We start from the raw sequence: 22,672 nt of genomic DNA on the forward strand, positions 1-22,672 counted from the left end.
TCATTATTGGCATTTTACAGAAGCAACCAGGTAATACATGGTAATACATAACATATTTTGAGACAGAAGGTCAACAACACTTATTACATTTCGACATTATAATTTCACAAACAACATAAACCAAAGACACAGTCTCTAAGCCTCCTCCATCAGAGGGCAGACAAAAGAAGCAAGAAGAACCGCAATCCCACAGCGACTAAAGCAAAACCCCATTACAGAAAATTAATCATCATGAAAAAGTGGAAAGTTACATCCCAGATGAAGTAAAGTCAAAGTCACTCAGTCGTGTTCCACTCTTTGTGACCCCATGGACTATACAGTCCACAGAATTCTCCAGGCCAGAATACTGAAGGGGGTAGCTTTTCCCTTCTCCAGGGGATCTTCCAAACCCCAGGTATCGAACCCAGGTCTCCCATATTGAGGGCAGATTCTTTACCAGCTGAGCCACAAGAGAAGCCCAAGAATACTGGAGTGGGTAGCCTATCCCTTCTCCAATGCAGCTTCCTGATCCAGGAATCGAAACTGGGTCTCCTGCATTGTAGGTGGATTCTTTACCAACTGAGCTATCAGGGCTTCCCAGATGAAGGAACAAGATAAAACCTCAGAAAAACAACTTAATGAAGTGGAGACAGGCAACCTTTCAGAAAAAGAATTCAGAATAATGATAGTGAAGATGATTTATGATCTCAGAAAAAGAAAGGAAGCAATGATTGAGACAATGCAAGAAATGTTTACCAAAGACCTATAAGAACTGAAGAACAGAGATGAATAATACACTAGAAGGAATTCACAACAGAATAACTAAGGCAGAAGCACAGATAAATAACCCAGAGGACAGACTGGTGGAAATCACTGCCACAGAACAGAATATAGAAAAAAAGAATGAAAAGAGATGAAGACAGCCTAAGAGACCTCTTGGACAACATTAACCACATCAACATTCACATTATAGGGGTCCCAGGAGGAGAAGAGAGAGAGAAAGGACCTGAGAAAATGTTTAAGGAGATAATAGCTGAAAAATTCCCTAACATGGGAAAGAAAATAATCAACCAAGTCCAGGAAGCACAGAGAGTCCCAGGAAGGATAAACCCAAGGAAGAACACACCAAGACACACAGTGATAAAACTGATAAAAATAAAAGACAGAAATAAAATATTAACAGTAACAAGGGAAAAGCGACAAATAACATACAAGGGAACTCCCGTCAGGTTATCAGTGGATTTCTCAACAGAAACTCTACAAGTCAGAAGGGAATGGCATGACGTATTTAAAGTGATGAGAGGGAAGAATCTACAATCAAGAATACTCTACCCAGCAAAACTCTACTTCAGATTTGATGGAGAAATCAAAAGCTTTCCAGACAAGCAAAAGTTTAAGAGAATTCAGCATTACCAAACCAGCTTTACAACAAATGCTAAAGAACTTCTCTAGGCAGAAAACAAGAGAGGGAAAAGTCCAACCTACAGAGTGAAGGGAAAGCTGTGAAGTCATGTCTGACTCTTTGCAACCAAGTGGACTATACAGTCCACGGAATTCTCCAGGCCAGGATACTGGAGTGGGTAGCCTTTCCCTTCTCCAGGGGATATTCCCAACCCCAGGGATCAAACCCAGGTCTCCCACATTGCAGGCTGATTCTTTACCAGCTAAGCCACACAGGAAGCCCAAGAATATTGGAGTGGGTAGTGTATCCCTTCTCCAGCAGATCTTCCCAAACCAGGAATAGAACTGGGGTCTCCTGTATCTCAGGCAGATTCTTTACCAACTGAGTTATCAGGGAAGCCCTGCTGCTGCTGCTGCTGCTGCTGCTGCTAAGTCGCATCAGTCATATCCAACTCTGTGTGACCCCATAGACAGCAGCCCACAAGACTCCCCCGTCCCTGGGATTCTCCAGGCAAGAACACTGGAGTGGGTTGCCATTTCCTTATCCAATGCATGAAAGTGAAAAGTGAAAGTGAAGTCGCTCAGTCATGTCTGACTCAGCGACCCCATGGACTGCAGCCTACCAGGCTCCTCTGTCCATGGGATTTTCCAGGCAAGAGTACTGGAGTGGGTTGCCATTGCCTTAAACCCAAAACAATTTAAAAAACAGCAACAGGATCATCAGTTCAGGTCAGTTCAGTCACTCAGTCGTGTCAGACTCCTTGCAACCCCATTGACTGCAGCACACCAGGCCTCCCTGTCCATCACCAACTGCCGGAGCTTACACAAATTCATGTCCATTGAGTCGGTGATGCTATCCAACCATCTCATCCTCTGTTGTCCCCTTCTCCTCCTGCCTTCAATCCTTCCCAGCATCAGGGAAAATAGGACCATACATGTTGGTAATTACCTTAAATGTAAATAGATTAAATGCACCAAGCAAAAAACATAGACTGGCTGAGCAAATGAAAACATGGGCATGTATGCTGCTTAATCCCCCAAATTATATGTAATTATTTTATATCGTTAGGTTAATCACATTCTCATTATGGCTTGCAATGGTAATAATCTTTTATTTTTTGTCTGGCTATTGATTGTGGGCTTCCCTGGTGGCTCAGATGGTAAAGCATCTACCTGCAATGTGGAAGAACCAGATTCGATCCCTGGGTTGGGAAGATCTCCTGGAGAAGGAAACGGCAACCCACTCCAGTACTCTTGCCTGGAAAATTCCATGGACAGAGGAGCCTGGTGGGCTGCAGTCCATGGGGTCACAAAGGGTTGGGCATGACTGAGCAACTAACACTTCACTTCACTATTGTGATTACATAACTATTACTCACTTAATACCATTGTATCATGATTGGTTAACAGGAAAATTATAGAATTCTGTATCACCAAAACTACCATTTAATAGAAAACCTGTGATCACTTTTTAAAATCCAGATGCATATCAGAATTACCTTGGAACTTTTTGAAAAATACAAATGTCCATGTACTGCTCTTTTTTTTCCCCCTAAGAGCTCCAGATATATTTCTAATGAGCAGCCATGTTTAAAAACAACTGGACTATAGGAGGATCTTTTACCTTTATCTAGTTTGTTTCACTTTTTCTATTTCATATTCAGTGCTTTCATTTCATTCAGTATATGTTTTCTAGTTTCTCCATCTTTTTTTTTTTTTTCGAGGTTCTTTCCCAAGTCTTTATCAAGCACAGCAGAAAAGTTTTTGCATACATACATATGCTGCTACTGCTGCTAAGTCACTTCAGTCATGTCCAACTCCGTGCGACCCCATAGACGGCAGCCCACCAGGCTCCTCCGTCCCTGGGATTCTCCAGGCAAGAATACTGGAGTGGGATGCCATTTCCTTATCAAGCACAGCAGAAAAGCTTTTGCATACATACATATGTGTATATATATATATATATATATATAAATAAACATATAAATAATATGTATTATATTTTAGAAAACTTATGAATTTTTGCCTAACTAAAAAATGTATGATGTTTTGATTCCACTTATTTTACTTAGTATGAATAAAAGGCTAGATTTCTAATTTAACAAAACAGATATGCAACAAGAAACAAAGATTTACTGTATAGCTCCAGGAACTATAGTTGATATTTTGTAAAAAATTTATAGTGGAAAATAATTTCAAAAATAATACATGTATATGTATAAATAAATCACACGCAAAAAAAGTCTACTTTTGAAATTTAGTAATGTTTATCTTTATGCCAATTTTTCTAAATGTCCTATGGACCTCTAATAACAACATATGAGATAGAAAATTTTTAAGTATATTTGTGTAGGATATGATTGATATAAATTAATTAAATATAAATCTATTAAATGTAAATTAATGACATCATTCAAGATGCTCCTATTCTTTTTTCTGCATTTGACAAAATATTCTCAGAGAAATGCTAATTTGTCTATGATTATATATTTTTTCCCTTATATTTCTTTTGATTTTTGCTTTATGTATCTTTGTTATTAAGGTGTCTAATGGTTTATGATGTCTACCTCCTATGTGAATGGTACCTATCATTAAAAATATTCATCTTTTTAAAAAGACACTTTATACAGATTTAAAAAATGGTCAAGTATTTTAAAATTTTAGAAAATAAAAAAAAATCCTGCACTAAGCATACAACCTTATAAAGAACTATCAAAATTCTTTACAAAGACACCTATATCTAAGAGCTATGCTGGAATAATGCTGTGCTGTGCTGTGCTTCGTCGTTCAGGGTTGTCCAATTCTTTGCAATCCCATGGACTGTAGCCTGCCAGGCTCCTCTGTCCATGGGATTCTCTAGGCAAGAATATTGGAGTGGGTTGCCATGCCCTCCTCCAGGAGATCTTCCCAACCCAGGGATTGAACTCAGGTCTCCCAATTTGCAAACAGATTCTTTACCATCCGAGCCACCAAGGAATCACGAGGGACCAAAACTTATGATACCCTTTGCATAAACTCTTATGCTTGACTATTACCAAGAGTATATTATATGCAGGTATAGTTATTTTTATGATGCTACAAAGATCATTCCTGACTTGAAAATTGAGCTCATTCACCAGCAATCTCCTGGGAAATAGGTGTGTCTCTCAGGAAAAAAAAAAAAAAAAACACAAACAAGGAAAATGCAAGGGTAGCTACTGAACAAGAATTTGACTTCTTTGGTCTTGATATGCTTTGGAGGAAGTTTCTAAGTGATAGGATGTAAAAGGAAGCTCTCTACCTGTGGATAGGTCAAAAGCTAGGAATTCCAAATTCCAGCAAAATGTCCTGAAATTGTTCCACCTCTTTGCTCTTTGGAGCCACTATCTCAAAGCAACACAAGGAATAATAGACCAGGCTTCTCAACACAAGAGAGCCTTTACTTTATAATCTATACTGACATTGTGCTTTTATTCCTCTCCTTATCCCATAAATAAATACTCTCCTCTAGTATTGTCTTGGGAAAGACATTTATACTTGTAGCCTTTCTTATTCAAAGGTGAAATCAAGGGGATGAAGTCTGGTATACTCCTGGGCCAGAAGATATCAGTTTGGGGGTAGCACCAGTAACCAAGGAAAGAGAACTCCAAAAGGGAAGTGAAATTCAAGGGGGTCAAGATAAGAAGATGACCTTTGTATTCATCCTCTCTTTTCCCTCCAACTCTGCCCTACCCAAACAAAACACCTCAAAGCACAACCAAGTTAAACTTTGGATGTTAGAAACCTGGGGTTTCTAAGAAAATACGTCTTTTTTCAGAATAAAATGGAAATGCATTATTTCTAATGATTATTTATGGTGTTTTGAACTCAAAACTTCTGGATAAGTCAAATACATGAAAATAATGCCTTACTTTTTCAGATATTCTTAGATTCCAAAATACAGAATTCACCAGATTTTTACATAAGTCCAATCAGTAATTAGGTGAACCACCAAAAGGTAAAGGTTTCTTTGATTTCCAACAGCATCACTCCTCAGAATAAGCATCAATCTTTCCCAGAGAAGAAAGCAAATTTACATATCAAAAAATGGCTAAATCCAATTCTCAATTTTAAAATGTGTTCTACTTGATCAACAATTTAAATTAAATGTGCTCACCAGGACTTAATGAAAATCAGTACTGAATATTTATTCCGAATATTTATTCTGAATATTATTCTGAATATTTAGGCTCTTTTCATTCTGTCCCTTATATCTCTGAGTAAATTATTGATGCCAGTGTTTCAGCTTCTTGATCTGCACACTGAGGGAGTTAAGCTATACAATCACTAATTCTATATAAAAAGAAAAAATACCTTTTTCCAAAATAAATACAGATGATTATATTCCCTTAACATGTTTCTATTTTTAAAAGAGTTCTCATGAATGATAAGACTTGGGTTCTAGTTTTCACTTCAAGGTTTAGCTTTGTGATCCTGACCAGACTTTTTAAACTTTTCTCACTTTATACAGTTCAATTTGGTTTTTTGCCCCCAATAAATACATTACTCTGTTAATTAAAAAAAAGAAAGAAAGAAAGAAAGAAAAATCTGAAAGGCTGATTCTTTCTTTAAAAAATAAGCCAAAAGTTAGGTGAAAGTGAAAGTCGCTAAACCTGACTCTTTGCGAACCCATGAACTATACAGACCATGGAATTCTCCAGTCCAGAACACTGGAGTGGGTAGCCTTCCCCTTCTCCAGGGAATCTTCCCAACCCAGAGATCGAACCCAGGTCTCCCACACTGTGGGCAGATTCTTTACCAGCTGAGCCACAAGGGAAGCCCAAGAATACTGGAGTGGGTAGCCTATCCTTTCTCCGGCGTATCTTCCCAACACAGGAATTGAACCAGAGTCTCCTGCATTGCAGATGGATTCTTTACCAACTGAGCTATCAGGGAAGCCCATAACATACCTACCATAAAAGGTAGGTTGGAGTACATAAGTTCCCCTTAAAGAAACCTCAAGAGAAACAAAGAGATGTAAATCTGTCCATTCAGACAAAGTTAGTCAAATGTCTTCTCTCAGTACTCGTTCTATGCATATAAGTAAGCATTACAGAACACCAAGGTACAATTTCACAGTATTCCAAGCCTATGCCCCAATCATTAATGTTGAAGAAGCTGAATGGTTCTATGATGAACTACAAGACCTTCTAGAACTAATACCAAAAAAAAGATGTCCTTTTCATCCTGGGCGACTGGAATGCAAAAGTATGAAGAGATACCTGGCATAACAGACAAGTTTGGCCCTGGGGTACAGAATGAAGCAGGGCAAAGGCTAACAGAGTTAGCCAAGAGAATGCACTGGTCATAGCAAACACGCTCTTCCAACAACACAAGAGATGATGCTACACGTGGACATCACCAGAAGGTGAATAACTAAACCAAACTGATTATATTCTTTGCAGCCACAATGAAGAAGCTCTATACAGTCAGCAAAAACAAGAACAGGAGCTAACTGTGGCTCAGATCATGAACTCCTTATTGCAAACTTCAGACTTAAGTAGGGAAAACCACTCAGGTATGATCTAAATCAAATCCCTTATGGTTATACAGTGGAAGTGACAAATAGATCCAAGGGATTAGATCTGATAGAGGACCTGAAGAACTATGGACGGAGGCAGTGATCAAGACAATCCCCAAAATAAAGAAATGTGAAAAGGCAAAATGGTTGTCTGAGAAGGCCTTACAAATAGCTGAGAAGAGAAGAGACGCTAAAGGCAAGGAGAAAAGGAAAGATATACCCATCTGAATGCAGAGTTTCAAAGAATAGCAAGGAGAGATAAGAAAGCCTTCCTCAGCGATCAACACAAAGAAATATAGGAAAACAACAGAATGGGAAAGACTAGAGATCTCTTCAAGAAAATTAGAGATACCAAGGGAACATTCCATGCAAAGATGGGCACAATAAAGAACAGAAATGGTATGGACCTAACAGAAGCAGAAGATATTAAGAGGTGGCAAGAATACACAGAACTACACAAAAAAAGATCTTACTGACAAAGATAACCATGATGGTGTGCTCAGTCACATAGAGCCAGACATTCTGGAGTGTGAAGTCAAGTGGGCCTTAGGAACCATCACTACCAACAAAGCTAGTGGAGGTGATGGAATTCCAGTTGAGCTATTTCAAATCCTGAAAGACGATGCTGTGAAAGTACTGCACTCAATATGCCAGCAAATTTGGAAAATTCAGCAGTGGCCATAGGACTGGAAAAGGTCAGTTTTCACTCCAATCCCATAGAAAGGCAATGCTAAAGAATGTTCAAACTACCGCACAACTGCACTCATCTTACATATTAGCAAAGTAATGCTCAAAATCCTTCAACAGTACGTGAACCACGAACTTTAAGATGTTCAACTCGGCTTTAGAAAAGGCAGAGGAACCAGAGATCAAATTGCCAAAAACTGTTGGATCATAGAAAAAGCAAGAGAGTTCCAGAAAACCATCTACTTCTACTTCTTTGCCCACACTAAAGCCTTTGACTGTATGGATCACAATAAACAGTGGAAAATTCTTGAAGCAATGGGAATACCAGACCACCTTACCTGCCTCCTAAGAAATCTGTATGCTAGTCAAGAAGCAACAGTTAGAACCAGACATGGAACAACGGACTGGTTCCAAACTGGGAAAAAAGTATGTCAAGGCTGTATATTGTCACCCCGCTTATTTAACTTCTATGCAGAGTACATCATACAAAATGCCAGGCTGGAGGAAGCATAAGCTGGAATCAAGATTGCAGGGAGAAATATCAATAACCTCAGATATGGAGATGACACCACCCTTATGGCAGAAAGCAAAGAGGAACTAAAGCGCCTCTTTTTGAAAGTGAAAGAGGAGAGTGAAAATGCTGGCTTAAAACTCAACACTCAAAAAACTAAAATCATGGCATCCAGGCCCATCACTTCATGGCAAATAGATGGGGAAACAATGAAAACAGTGACAGACTTTATTTTGGAGGGCTCCAAAATCACTGCAAATGGTGACTGCAGCTATGAAATTAAAAGACACTTGCTCCTTGGAAGGAAAGCTATGCTATGCTAAGTCCCTTCAGTCGTGTCCGACTCTGTGTGACCCCACAGATGGCATCCCACCAGGCTCCCCCATCCCTGGGATTCTCCAGGCAAGAACACTAGAGTGGGTTGCCATTTCCTTCTCCAGTGCAAAGTGAAAAGTGAAAGTGAAGTCATTCAGTCGCGTCCGACTCTTAGCGACCCCATGGACTGCAGCCTACCAGGCTCCTCCGTCCATGGGATTTTCCAGGCAAGAGTACTAAGCAATGACCAACTTAGACAGTATATTAAAAAGCAGAGACATTTCTTTGCCAACAAAGGTGCATCTAGTAAAAACTATGGTTTTTCCAAGAGTCATGCATGGATGTGAGAGATGGACTATAAAGAAAGCTGAGCGCCAAAGAATTGATGCTTTTGAACTGCGGTGTTACAGAAGACTTTTGAGAGTCCCTTGTACTGCAAGGAGACCCAACCAGTCAATCCTAAAGGAAATCAGTCCTGAATATTCATTGGAAGGACTGATGCTGAAGCTGAAACTCCAGTACTTTGGCCACCTGATGTGAAGAGTGGACTAACTGGAAAACAACCTGATGCTGGGAAAGACTGAAGACAGAAGGAGGAGACGGCAGAGGATGAGATGGTTGGATGGCATCACTGACTGGATGGACATGAGTTTGAGCAAACTCGGAGAGTTGGTGATGGACAGGGAAGCTTGGTGTGCTGCAGTCCATGGGGTCCCTAGAGTCAAACATGACTGAGCAACTTAAATCAACTGAAGGTATAATTTCATGCAGTATTTAAACACTGTCACTATACTAGAGTAGTTCCTGAAACTTTTAAGTTGAAATCAGCAAAACCTAGCACTTTCTGTGCTACTAGCCACAAAGAAAAAAAAAAAATTATTGTAGTCTGCCAGGGTGGCTGCTATTGGGAGTTTTATTTTAAATACTGGCTTTTTGTGGGAATTATAATGACGATTAAGGGCTTAAAAGAAAAAAATATATATGTGCTGAAAAAAATAACATAAAGTGGAATAGATCAAGACCATCTGCACCTCCTGAAGATCAAAATTTCAGAAACATAAATTACTCAGCACTAAACAATGGCAACCCACTTCAGTTGCTCTTGCCTGGAAAATCCCACGGACGGAGGAGCCTGGTAGGCTGCAGTCCATGGGGTCACTAACAGTCGGACACCACTGATCGACTTCACTTTCACTTTTCACTTTCATGCACTGGAGAAGGGAATGGCAACTCACTCCAGTGTTCTTGCCTGGAGAATCCCAGGAATGGGGGAGCCTGGTGGGCTTCTGTCTATGGGGTCGCACAGAGTCAGACACGACTGAAGTGACTGAAGTGACTTCACTGAAGTGAAGTAGCAAACACTTCTCAAACCTACTATTTTAGATGAGGCTGACAGAATAGATAATAATAGTTGAAGTGTTTTAGCATCTACTTCTTTTGAGGTCCTACAAGTAATTAAGTGAACAGACTGAGTACTTAAAAAAAAAAAAAAATGGTTTTGTCAGTGACAACAGAGAATCCCAAGAGTCATAGGAAACTCGAGATGTCAGAACTGGAATGAGCTGGTCAAAGCAGCTCTATGGCCAGAAATTCTCCTTCCTGTACTCTTCTCTACGTATACCTTTGAGATTCCGTATATTAACATAATAAATCTCTACTTAAACATAAAATCTAATACATGCCAACTATAAGCCTAAGACATCCTCCTGTCTTCTTCACAAGTCTCATGAGTTCAAAACTCACCAGGAATCACCCCCAAACTCGTAGGAAGATAGTCTTATTAGCCTCACCTATTACTCCTGAAAGATGATGCTGTCAAAGTGCTGCACTCAATATGCCAGCAAATTTGGAAAACTCAGCAGTGGCCACAGGACTGGAAAAGGTCAGTTTTCATTCCAATCCCTAAGAAAGGCAATTCCAAAGAATGCTCAAACTACTGCACAATTAAACTCATCTCACACGCTAGTAAAGTAATGCTCAAAATTCTCCAAGCCAGGCTTCAGCAATATGTGAACCGTGAACTTCCTGATGTTCAAGCTGGTTTTAGAAAAGGCAGAGGAACCAGAGATCAAATTGCTAACATCCGCTGGATCATGGAAAAAGCAAGAGAGTTCCAGAAAAACATCTATTTCTGCTTTATTGACTATGCCAGAGCCTTTGACTGTGTGGATCACAATAAACTGTGGAAAATTCTGAAAGAGATGGGAATACCAGACCACCTGACCTGCCTCTTGAGAAATCTGTACGCAGATCAGGAAGCAACAGTTAGAACTGGACATGAACAACAGACTGGTTCCAAATAGGAAAAGCAGTACATCAAGGCTGTATATTGTCACCCTGCTTATTTAACTTCTATGCAGAGTACATCATGAGAAACGCTGGACTGGAAGAAAACAAGCTGGAATCAAGATTGCCAGGAGAAATATCAATAACCTCAGATATGCAGATGACACCACCCTTATGGCAGAAAGTGAAGAGGAACTAAAAAGCCTCTTGATGAAGGTGAAAGTGGACAGTGAAAAAGTTGGCTTAAAGCTCAACATTCAGAAAACGAAGATCATGGCATCCGGTCCCATCACTTCATGGGAAACAGATGGGGAAACAGTGGAAACAGTGACAGACTTTATTTTGGGGGGCTCCAAAATCACTGCAGATGGTGACTGCAGCCATGAAATTAAAAGATGCTTACTCCTTGGAAGGAAAGTTATGACCAACCTAGATAGCGTATTCAAAAGCAGAGACATTACTTGGCCAACAAAGGTCCGTCTAGTCAAGGCTATGGTTTTCCCTGTGGTCATGTATGGATGTGAGAGTTGGACTGTGAAGAAGGCTGAGCGCCAAAGAATTAATGCTTTTGAACTGTGGTGTTGGAGAATACTCTTGAGAGTCCCTTGGACTGCAAGGAAATCCAACCAGTCCATTCTGAAGGAGATCAGCCCTGGGATTTCTTTGGACGGAATGATGCTAAAGCTGAAACTCCAGTACTTTGGCCACCTCATGGGAAGAGCTGACTCATTGGAAAAGACTCTGATGCTGGGAGGGATTGGGGGCAGGAGGAGAAGGGGACGACAGAGGATGAGATGGCTGGATGGCATCACTGACTCGATGGACGTGAGTCTCAATGAACTCCGGGAGTTGGTGATGGACAGGGAGGCCTGGCGTGCTGTGATTCATGGGGTCGCCAAGACTCGAACACGATTGAGCAACTGATCTGATCTGATCTGATTACTTCTGCCTTTATGAATCCCTGCCATTCAAAAGCAGCAGTTTGGAGTAAGAAACATGTAAAGAGAAAATCTGCAACATAAAGTGGCAAATGTCACAAAATAACATTACTGAGGATTTATAACAAAATAAAGACAAGAAAAATGCTAAGCTGGGGTAGAGACCCTGGTTAGAGAATTCTGACTGTCAGGGGCACTGCCATCCAAGGTCAATTTTACCAGATTTTACTAAGAATCTACAATATTTCCCACCATTCCAGATATACTGAAACATAAGATGGTGTTTAACCACATTTAAGGATCTTAAATAAGAGTCCAAAGAACAATTTAGTGTGTGTTTGAACCAAAATAAGGATACTAGTGTTTCTGACACTGGTGGCATCATCATGCTGGATAGCAGACAAAAGACTGTAAATGAATTCACACAAGTAGTTTGAAGAACTAAGGCTCACTAAGAATGGGGGACAACTCAAATAGAAGAGTGATACAAGATTATTCAAGACAACACTGTGAGGTGAAGAATCTGAATGTATAAAGTTAGAAGAACAAAAGTAAAACTGAAAAAAAAAAAGTGACTTTTTAAAGCTACAGTTTGTTATGGTAATGCTGTTTTATGCAAAAGCTGTAAGAACACGAACAGTTAAAAGCACCAGAGTTGGAACCAGACCCCTGTCCTCAGCATTCAACTCTATCACTTTCCAGTTATGTCAGTTTTTTTTTAAGTTACTTAACAATTCTCTGCTTTAATCTGTACACCTCTAAAATGAGATATCTGTGGAGCCAGGAGCAGCGTCTTCAAAACACAGGTGTTACAGTACTCTAACCAAAAATTTTATTCATAAAATCAAATCCATCCTTTAGACACTCGTAGGCTGCACAATCTGGCCACTAACTTTTAAGGTCTTACTCTTCATTGGACACTCTTCTACTTCCAGGAACCATAGGGATTTAATGTCAGTACTTTAAGCCAATAAGCTCTTTCCTACCTCCCCTTGCCTTATCTCCAGCGGCTCTGTATCCAGAAAACCTTTTCCTCACCAGACTTCCAAGTCCACTTCTCTAGGAAAATCAACTTTCCTTCCTCTCCAATTCCATACCACATTTGCCTGCACCTCTGTACAGTTTACCACAATTCCCCCTGTTTGTGTGTTTGCTGTTTTAATGCCTCCTTCTCCTAGCGCTAAGACAGCGAGCAGGAGCAAATCTTTTTCAACTTCCTTGCCACCTTTCATCCCAGACTGTGCCTATGCAGGCCTGGAAAAGCATTAGGAAATAAAGCTATATGTTTATATCCCTCGTGGCCGAAGTTCCAGAAACTGCTTACTTTCGTATATTTTGTTTGTTTTCATCCTAAAATCTTGACATAAAGCGTCCTTAAAAATCAGAACACCGTCATCCTTTCAAGAAAAGTTCTAGGGAGCATCCACCCGAGTCTCCAGTGCGGGCATTTTCAGCCTCAGAAGTTGTGTGCGCCGCAGAGGATGGCTATCCCCGCTCCGTGCTGTACTTGGGAATGAGGGGGCGCGGGCGCGGGCCCGGCGCTCGCCCAGCTCTGCCGCGCTCGGTTCCCCAGCCCTCGCCTCCCCTCGTCCCGCCGCGGCAGCGCCGTGGGAGCACCCGGGCCTGCACCGCCGCCCGCCCCGCGTCCCCGGCCTCCCTGCGGCCCGCCGCCCGCCTCCCGGGGCCCAGGCCGCGCCACCGCCTCGCAGGGAGCCGGGGGACTCTCGGCTCCGCGCAGCGCCGGCGGCGGAGCCGGCCGGGGGGCCCCGGGAGAGGCCGGGGCAGGCGGCGCCTCTGCCTACCCCGACACGCACCCAGCGCCCCCGGCCCCGGCCCCGGCCTCCTCGGGCCCGGCCCGCACCCGCGGCCGGGAGACCCGCCACTTACCAACCCGCCCGGGACAGCGCCGCTCCGGGAGCCTCGGCCATGGTAGCTGCTTATGCCGGGATGCTGGGGGGCTCGGCTAGGGGGCTGGGGGAGGCCTGCTACTTGAGACCCCCCAAAAAAAGAAAGAAAAAGAAAAAAGAAAAGAAAAAAACTCCTCCGGTCGGCTCTGCGACTGGGCATGCTCAGTGCGGCGGGCGCTTCCGCGTGCGGGTTCCGCTCGCCGCGTTTTCCGAGCGGCCGCGGGGGCCGGCCCGGCGTGCGGCTGCGAGCCCGTCGCGCTCCGGGGGCGGCGGTGCGCGGAGGACGGGCCGAGGCCGGTCTGTCAGCGCGGCCTCGCGGCGGAGGGCCGGCTGCACGTCGCCAGGCTCACTTTCCCGAGCTTCACGCCGTGGAGACCCGTGGGGCGGTCCTCTGTGCGGCAGAAAAGAAGCCTGCGTTCCCAGCGCGCACAGGCGGCCGCCTCCCGAGGGCAGAGCTGAGGCGCTAGGCGGCGGGAAGGCGCTGCCAGCTAGGCTCTGAGGCGGCCGCGTTTCCTACAGTGAAGCTCAAAGGGACAGTGTTCCCGACCCACTCTACACGGGAGAAAAGCTACTTTCTTATAACGATTCCTTCCCCTTTTCCATCTGCCCGGGTGCAGAGAAAACAATATAATCGAATTTTTTCTATTCCGCAGAGTCAAATCGGACTGTCCAGGTCCCGCGCTACAATGAAAGTGAATGCGTGCACCCAAGAAGACCTGCACCTAAGGGATGTGGGAACTCGGGGAGCTGTGTTGTGCTTGTCTCTCACGCTGTTCTCCCACCGAGCCCGTGCAGGCCCCGGCGCGGCGCTGTGACGTCGGCGCGGGTACTGCCAGGCCTAGTTCCCGCCCACCCCGTGCCGGTGCCCTGCTCCGGCTCTCCGGGCTGAAACGAGGGGCGGGTCCGGAATGTGCATGCGCGGTGACGGCGCCGAGCGGCGCGGGAGACGTTCCAACGGGATTGGGCGGCCGAGACTCACACCAGCCAATCAAAGGAGCAGGCGGAAGGGGCTGTGGGACCAGGGGATACTCTAGAGTTGTCCCTGCCTTCCACCGTCGTTTCCCGCGGCCGCTGAGGAGAAAGGTTCTTCTGAGTGGCGCTGGTCCAAGCTGTGAAGTCCGGCGGGGAGACTGTTAAAACCTTCAGCCCTATAACCGGAGCTACCTCATCTGTTTCATCATCACCAACATGAACTTAGAGCAGAGTCTGTGAAACCCGGCAGAGCCACACCTGAGACTGAGGAGGAAACCGACTCTCACAGAAAGAGGGGGATAATTACAGAGTGAAGCTAAAATTCCTTAATTTTGTTTTCATTTTAACTGACCTATTTCGTTTGGGCTTCCCAAAAGTCATAGTTTTAAAATCACGATATGTTGCTTAACTGGGATGCTGTTGAAATGTGTGCCCAAGCACATTGCTTAGTTACTGATTTTAATGAAACATATTTTGAAGCAGTTTTAGAATTGTATACAATGTTTAGGCGAAACGTATTATATCTGTGTATTTCTATTTATAGGCACCATTCAAAATATCCCTCGTGGCGTCCCTTGTGGCTCAGCTGGTAAAGAATCTGACGGCAATGCCGGAGACGTGGATTCGATCCCTGGATTGGGGAGATTTCCCTGGAGAAGGAAAAGGTTACCCATTTCAGTATTCTGGCCCGGAGAATTCCATGGACTGTATAGTCTATGGGGTCGCGAAGAGTCACACAGGACTGAGCGACATCCACTTCAAAATATCCTGGAGTCAGGAAAAGATTTACCATTTTGAAGGTGAATAGATGACTCAAAGGGCTTCCCTGATAGCTCAGTTGGTAAAGAATCTGCCTGCAATGCAGGAGACCCCCAGTTAGATTCCCGTGTAGGGAAGATGCCCTGGCGAAGGGATAGGCTACCCACTCCAGAATTCTTGGGCTTCCCTTATGGCTCAACTGGTAAAGAATCCGCCCGCAATGTGGGAGACTTGGGTTCGATCCCTGGTTTGGAAAGAAACCCTGGATGATGGAAAGGCTACCTACTCTGGTATTCTGGCCTGGCGAATTCCATGGACTGTATAGTCCATGGGGTCTCAAAGAGTGAGACAGAACTGAGCAACTTTCTCTTTCACATAGATGAATCAAATTAAATGGCTGATAATTTTTGTTGGTTGTGAAACAGAATTTTCTCTTCTTCAGTCGCTAAGTCCTGTCCTCAACTCTTTGTGGCCCTGTGGACTGCAGCACATTGGGCTTCCCTGTTCCTCACTGTCTCAGGGAGTTTACTCAAATTAATGTCCTGTTGAGTTTGTGAAGCTGCCTAATGATGTCATGCTCTGCTACCCTCTTCTCTTGCCTTCAGTCTTTCACAGCATCGGAGTCTTTTCCACTGAGTCTGCTCTTCCATCAGGTAGTCAAAATGTGAAACTAATATGTTGTCCCAATCAGAATTCTTCACTGGCTAAATATATGGTTTCATGTGCAGTGTATACAATAAGAATTTACCATTGTGTGGTACTTAACAATAACTTTATTAAAATTCTCCATAAAACATTAAATTCTCTTATGGTAAGAAATGCTTAAAGAATGGATTGAAGATTCCCACTGGAGGAATTTGAGATAATATAAGCCTCAAAAAAAGTAATTGGAATAATTGAATTTAAAAATTGGGTAAAGAAAATGCATGAATTTAAAAGTGCCAGTAGAAATAAATAAAGGGAAGGATGAAAACTTTTCTTTCATAGAAATACCAGAGAGTAAATGTACAACAAATAATAGAATTAGAAAATCACCATTTTGCAAATCAGTCACAATTGATTCAGACTAGAGAATGCCAAAAGTCACTGGGTGAAAGATAGTAGGAGTACAGGATGTTCACTCGGTGTCAAAGTATCAAGTTGTTAAAGTATCAAAAGTCTGTTTTTCCCTTATTATAAAAGGGAAAAACATACCTGTATGTTAAAAAAAAAAGTGACTGCTTTAAATAAGTAATCAAGGCTAATCAATAATGGGACAATCAGATGTTATGTGCTTACTGATACAATGCAATCAGAAATACACATCATATGACAAATATTCTCAAAAAAGTTGTTTACCCCGAATTTGAGTGAACTTCTAGATCCCTATCTAAACCTCCACCACCAGCCCTCCAGGCATATTTGGGCATGTATAGAGACATTTTGGTTGTTATAACCTGGTGGGAACAGGGAAATATTAAACATCCTGCAATACACAAGATAGCTACCTGATCCAAGATGTCAGTAGTGCCAAGGCTGAGATACATAGGGAATTTAACAAGTAAAACATAAGGAAACAGGCAGATAAAACTGGAATCTGGCATCTTGTACAAGAAACCTGGCAGGGACTGTACAAATGTAATTTAACTTTTACATTTGTGAAAATGTAATTTTTTAAAAAAGAATTCTTCCAGATTAAAAACAATAAAAAGACATGACAACAACATGCAATCATGGATTTAAAAAGAATCAGGGGAAGGAACAGGAGAGATTTTGTAGCCAAATGGACAAATTTCAATATGGACTAGATACTGGATAGTATAATGTAATTATAATTTTCTTAGATATGATAAAGTCCTTAATATAAGAAACTTTATGTCAAATATTTATGGCTGAAAAGCTGTGGTGTTTATAACCACGTGTGTGTGTGTGTGTGTGTGTGTGTGTGTGTGTGCGTGCTATGAAAGAAGGTAAATGTGGCAAAATGTTTAAGATGGAATCTAATTGGAGGGTCCAGTGCTCATTATATATTTTTTAAAATTTTTGCTAAGTTTAAAGCTTTTCAAAATAAAAATTTAAGGGAAAAGCATGGAATATACTCATTTCTTTCACATCAAGAATTAGGATTATGCTCTATATACATAAGTTAATGCCATGTGATATGGTAGGAGGTGACTAGACAAAAAAATTAGATTTCCATTTTTAATAAGATGAATCATTGATTTACAGAAAATATAAAGTCTACAATGAGCTGAAAGCTGGAGAAGAGCCTAAAGAAGACAGAAGAGCTATGTTAGGTATCAGTTCAGTTCAGTCGCTTAGTCGTGTCTGACTCATTGCGACCCCATGAACCACAGCACGCCAGGCCTCCCTGTCCATCACTAATTCCCGGAGTCCACCCAAACCCATGTCCATTGAGTCAGTGATGCCATTCAGTCATCGCATCCTCTATCATCCCCTTCTCCTCCTGTCCTCAATCTTTCCCAGCATCGGGGTCTTTCCAAATGAGTCAGCTCTTCGCATCAGGTGGCTAAAGTATTGGAGTTTCAACATCACTCCTACCAATGAACACCCAGGACTGCTCTCCTGTAGGATTGACTGCTTGGATCTCCTTGCAGTCCAAGAAACTCTCAACAGTTTTCTCCAACACCACAGTTCAAAAGCATCAATTCTTCAACACTCAGCTTTCTTTATACTCCAACTCTCACATCCATACATGACCACTGGAAAAACCATAGCCTTGACTAGATGGACCTTTGTTGGCAAAGTAATGTCTCTGCTTTTTAATATGCTGTCTAGGTGGGTCATAACTTTCCTTCCAAGGAGTAAGCATCTTTTAATTTCATGGCTCCAATCACCATGTGCAGTGATTTTGGAGCCCAGAAAAATAAAGTCTGTCACTGTTTCCCCATCTATTTCCCATGAAGTGATGGGACTGGATGCCATGATCTTAGTTTTCTGAATGTTGCGCTTTAAGCCAACTTTTTCACTCTCCTCTTTCACTTTCATCAAGAGGCTCTTTAGTTCTTCTTCACTTTCTGCCATAAGGGTGGTGTCATCGGCATACCTGAGATTATTGATATTTCTCCCGACAATCATGATGCCAGCTTGTGCTTCCAGCCCAGCGTTTCTCATGATGTACTCTGCATAGAAGTTAAATAAGCAGGGTGACAATATACAGCCTTGACGTACTCCTTTTCCTGTTTGGAACCAGTCTGTTGTTCAGTGTCCAGTTCTTACTGTTGCTTCCTGACCTGCATACAGATTTCTCAAGAGGCAGGTCAGGTGGTCTGGTATTCCCATCTCTTTCAGAATTTCCACAGTTTATTGTGATCCACACAGTCAAAGGCTTTGGCATAGTCAATAAAGCAGAAATAGGTGTTTTTCTGGAACTCTCTCACTTTATCGATGATCCAGCAGATGTTGGCAATTTGATCTCTGGTTCCTCTGCCTTTTCTACAAACAGCTTGAACATCTGGAAGTTCACAGTTCATGTATTGCTGAAACCTCGCTTGGGGAATTTTAAGCATTACTTTACTAGTGTGTGAAATGAGTGTAATTGTGCAGTAGTTTGAGCATTCTTTGGCATTGCCTTTCTTTGGGATTGGAATGAAAACTGACCTTTTCCAGTCCTGTGGCCACTGCTGAGTTTTCCAAAAATGCTGACATATTGAGTGCAGCCCTTTCACAGTATCATCTTTTAGGATTTGAAATACCTCAACTGGAATTCCATCACCTCCACTAGTTTTGTTCGTAGTGATGCTTTCTAAGGCCCACTTGACTTCACATTCCAGGATGTCTGGCTCTAGGTGAGTGTAAGTGATCACACTATCGTGATTATCTGGGTCGTGAAGATCTTTTTTTGTACAGTTCTTCTGTGTATTCTTGCCACCTCTTCTTAATATCTTCTGCTTCTGTTAGGTCCCTACCATTTCTGTCCTTTATTGAGCCCATCTTTGAATGAAACGTTCCCTTGATATCTCTAATTTTCTTGAAGAGATCTCTAGTCTTTCCCATTCTATTGTTTTTCTCTATTTCTTTGCATTGATGGCTGAGGAAGGCTTTCTTATCTGTCCTTGCTATTCTTTGGAACTCTGCATTCAAAAGGGTATATCTTTCCTTTTCTCCTTTGCTTTTCACTTCTATTCTTTTAACAGCTATTTGTAAGGCCTCCTCAGACAGCCATTTTGCTTTTTTGCATTTCTTTTTCTTGGGGATGGTCTTGATTCCTGTCTCCTGTACAATGTCACAAACCTCTGTCCATAGTTCATCAGGCACTCTATCCGATCTAGTCCCTTAAATCTATTTCGGACTTCCACTGTATAGTCATAAGGAATTTGATATAGGTCATACCTGAATAGTCTAGTGGTTTTCTCCACTTTCTTCAATTTAAGTCTGAATTTGGCAATAAGGATTTCATGATCTGAGCCACAGTCACCTCCCAGTCTTGTTTTTGCTGACTGTATAGAGCTTCTCCATTTTTGGCTGCAAAGAATATAATCAATCTGATTTCAGTGTTGACCATCTTGTGATGTCCATGTGTAGAGTTTTCTCTTGTGTCATTGGAATAGAGTGTTAGGTATAAGAGGACAAAAATGAGGAATTAAATATATTTGGAGTCAATGGAATAAATTAAGAGAAGAGAGACTGAAAATCCATTCAACTGTTTCATTTCAGTAAAAGAAAAGTTTCTCAGATTGAAAATGATAGAAGGCTTTGGATAAGGAGGTAAAAACCACAATAAAAAATGGTATTATAAGAGTACCTAGCCCCTCTGAGACACATTAAATCTTTGACTTTAAACAATTCGCCTTACAGAGAATACTAAAATAACCTGTGAATGACTTAGATGAGCCAATGCCACGGAGCTCTGACGAATTGCTGAGCATATCAAGAAATGCGCTAGATGCCTGAAAAGATTTTCAGTCTTAAAAGGGGGGGAAATATATATTCAACAAATGGTGCTGGGACAACTCAGTATTCCCATGCAGAAGAAAAAAGTTGGACCCCCTTTAACATCATATGTAAAAATTAACTCAAAACTGATTATAGATCTAAATGCAAGGGCTAAAAATATAATACTCAAAATGTTAAAGCTAATCTTCACGACAATGGGTTAGGCAATAGATATGGCAACCAAAGCACAATTTTGAAAAGAAATTAGATAATTTAAACTTCATCAAAATGTAAAACTTTTAAAAGGTAAGGAAATCCAAGGAAATGGAGATATATATATATATATATATATATATATATATATATATATATATATAAAATGTGTGTGTGGGTGACTGATTCACAATGCTGTACAGCAGAAACCAACAACATTGTAAAGTAACTATTCCCCAATTTAAAAAAACTTAACTTTTGTGCCTCAAAGGCAGTGAAAAGACAATTTACAGAATGAGAGAAAATGGGGTTTGTATCAAGAATATATAAAGATTTATAATTCAATAATAGAAAGACAACTCAGTTAAAAATGGGCAAAGCACTTTAGCAGATATTTCTCCAAAAGACTGTATATGTCCTTTCCCCAAAGGACATATACAGATGGTTAATAAATAGATGAAAAGGTGCTCAACATCATTAGTCATTGCATGCATGTGTGCTAAGTTTCTTCAGTCGTGTCTAACTCTGCAACCTTATGGACTGTAACCTCCCAGGCTCCTATGTCCAGGGGCTCCTCCAGTCAAGAAGACGAGTGGGTTGCCATGCCCTCCTCCAGGGGATCTTCCTGACCCCCAGGATGAAACCCACATCTCCTGCACTGGCAGATGGGTTGTTTACGACTAGCACTGCCTGGAAGCCCCCATTTGTCATTAGGGAAATACAAATGAAAAGTACACGAGATACTTCACTCCCACTATTATGACTATGGTTAAACAGATGAACAGTGACAAATGTTGGTGAGGATGTGGAGAAATTGGAACCTTCATACATTGCCAGTGGAAATATAAAATCACACAGCCACTTTGGAAACCAATTTGGCAGGTCCTCAAAAAGTTAAATGATAGAGTTTTCATATGACCCAAAATTAATATATCAGTTCAGTCACTCAGGCGTGTCCGAATCTTTGTGACCCCATGAACCACTGCACGCCAGGCCTCCCTGTCCATCACTAAATCCCAGAGTCCACCCAAACCCATGTCCATTGAGTCGGTGATGCCATCCAACCATCTCATCCTCCGTCATCCCCTTCTCCTCCTGTCCTCAATCTTTCCCAGCATCTGGGTCTTTTCAAATGAATCAGCTCTTCGCATCAGGTGGCCAAAGTATTAGAGTTTCCGCTTCAACATCAGTCCTTCCAATGAACACTTAGGACTGATGTCATTTAGGATGCACTGGTTGGATCTCCTTGCAGTCCAAGGGACTCTCAAGAGTCTTCTCCAACACCACAGTTCAAAAGTATCAGTTCTTAGGCACTCAGTTTTCTTTATAGCCCAACTCTCACATCCATACATGACCACTGAAAAAACCATAGCCTTGACTAGACGGACCTTGGAGACAAAGTAATGTCTCCGCTTTTTAATATGCTATCTAGGTGGGTCATAACTTTCCTTCCAAGGAGTAAGCATCTGTTAATTTCATGGCTCCAGTCACCATGTGCAGTGATTTTGGAGCCCAGAAAAATAAAGTCTGTCACTGTTTCCCCATCTATTTGCCATGATGTGATGGAACAGGATACCATGATCTTAGTTTTCTGAATGTTGCACTTTAAGCCAACTTTTTCACTCTCCTCTTTCACTTTCACCAAGAGGCTCTTTAGTTCTTCTTCACTTTCTGCCATAAGGGTGGTGTCATTGGCATACCTGAGGTTATTGATATTTCTCCCAATAATCGTGATTCCAGCTTGTGCTTCTTCCAGCCCAGCGTTTCTCATGATGTACTCTGCATAGAAGTTAAATAAGCAGGGTGACAATATACAGCCTTGACGTACTACTTTTCCTGTTTGGAAAAAATTCCCAGTCTGTTGTTTCATGTCCAGTTCTTACTGTTGCTTTCTGACCTGCATACAGCTTTCTCAAGAGGCAGGTCAGGTGGTCTGGTGTTCCCATCTCTTTCAGAATTTCTCAGTTTATTGTTCACACAGTTAAAGGCTTTGGCATAGTCAATAAAGCAGAAATAGGTGTTTTTCCGGAACTCTCTCGCTTTTTCGATGATCCAGCAGATGTTGGCAATTTGATCTCTGGTTCCTCTGCCTTTTCTACAAAGAGCTTGAACATCTGGAAGTTCACGGTTCATGTATTGCTGAAACCTGGCTTGGTTGTGTAGTAGTTTGAGCATTCTTTGGCATTGCCTTTCTTTGGGATTGGAATGAAAACTGACCTTTTCCAGTCCTGTGGCCACTGCTGAGTTTTCCAAATTTGCTGACATATTGAGTGCAGCATTTTCACAGCAT

The 22,672-nt window shown here is 41.9% G+C and overlaps 1 protein-coding gene across 2 annotated transcripts in view; it reads right to left on the bottom strand.

Moving 5' to 3' along the window:
- TDRD3 (tudor domain containing 3) overlaps positions 1-13,762 on the bottom strand; it is a 220,924-nt gene extending 207,162 nt beyond the window's left edge. The window contains exon 1 of one of the 2 annotated variants that reach the window (XM_061434427.1): positions 13,544-13,762. In XM_061434427.1, coding sequence (XP_061290411.1) covers positions 13,544-13,584 — 41 coding nt within the window. In that variant the 5' untranslated portion in view covers positions 13,585-13,762. The remainder of the gene's footprint in view (positions 1-13,543) is intronic. The other variant, XM_061434428.1, reaches the window with a different exon arrangement.
- Between the last annotated feature and the right edge of the window lie 8,910 nt (positions 13,763-22,672).

This window comes from Bos javanicus, chromosome 12 (assembly GCF_032452875.1).
Source record: "Bos javanicus breed banteng chromosome 12, ARS-OSU_banteng_1.0, whole genome shotgun sequence".
Lineage (NCBI taxonomy): Eukaryota > Metazoa > Chordata > Mammalia > Artiodactyla > Bovidae > Bos > Bos javanicus.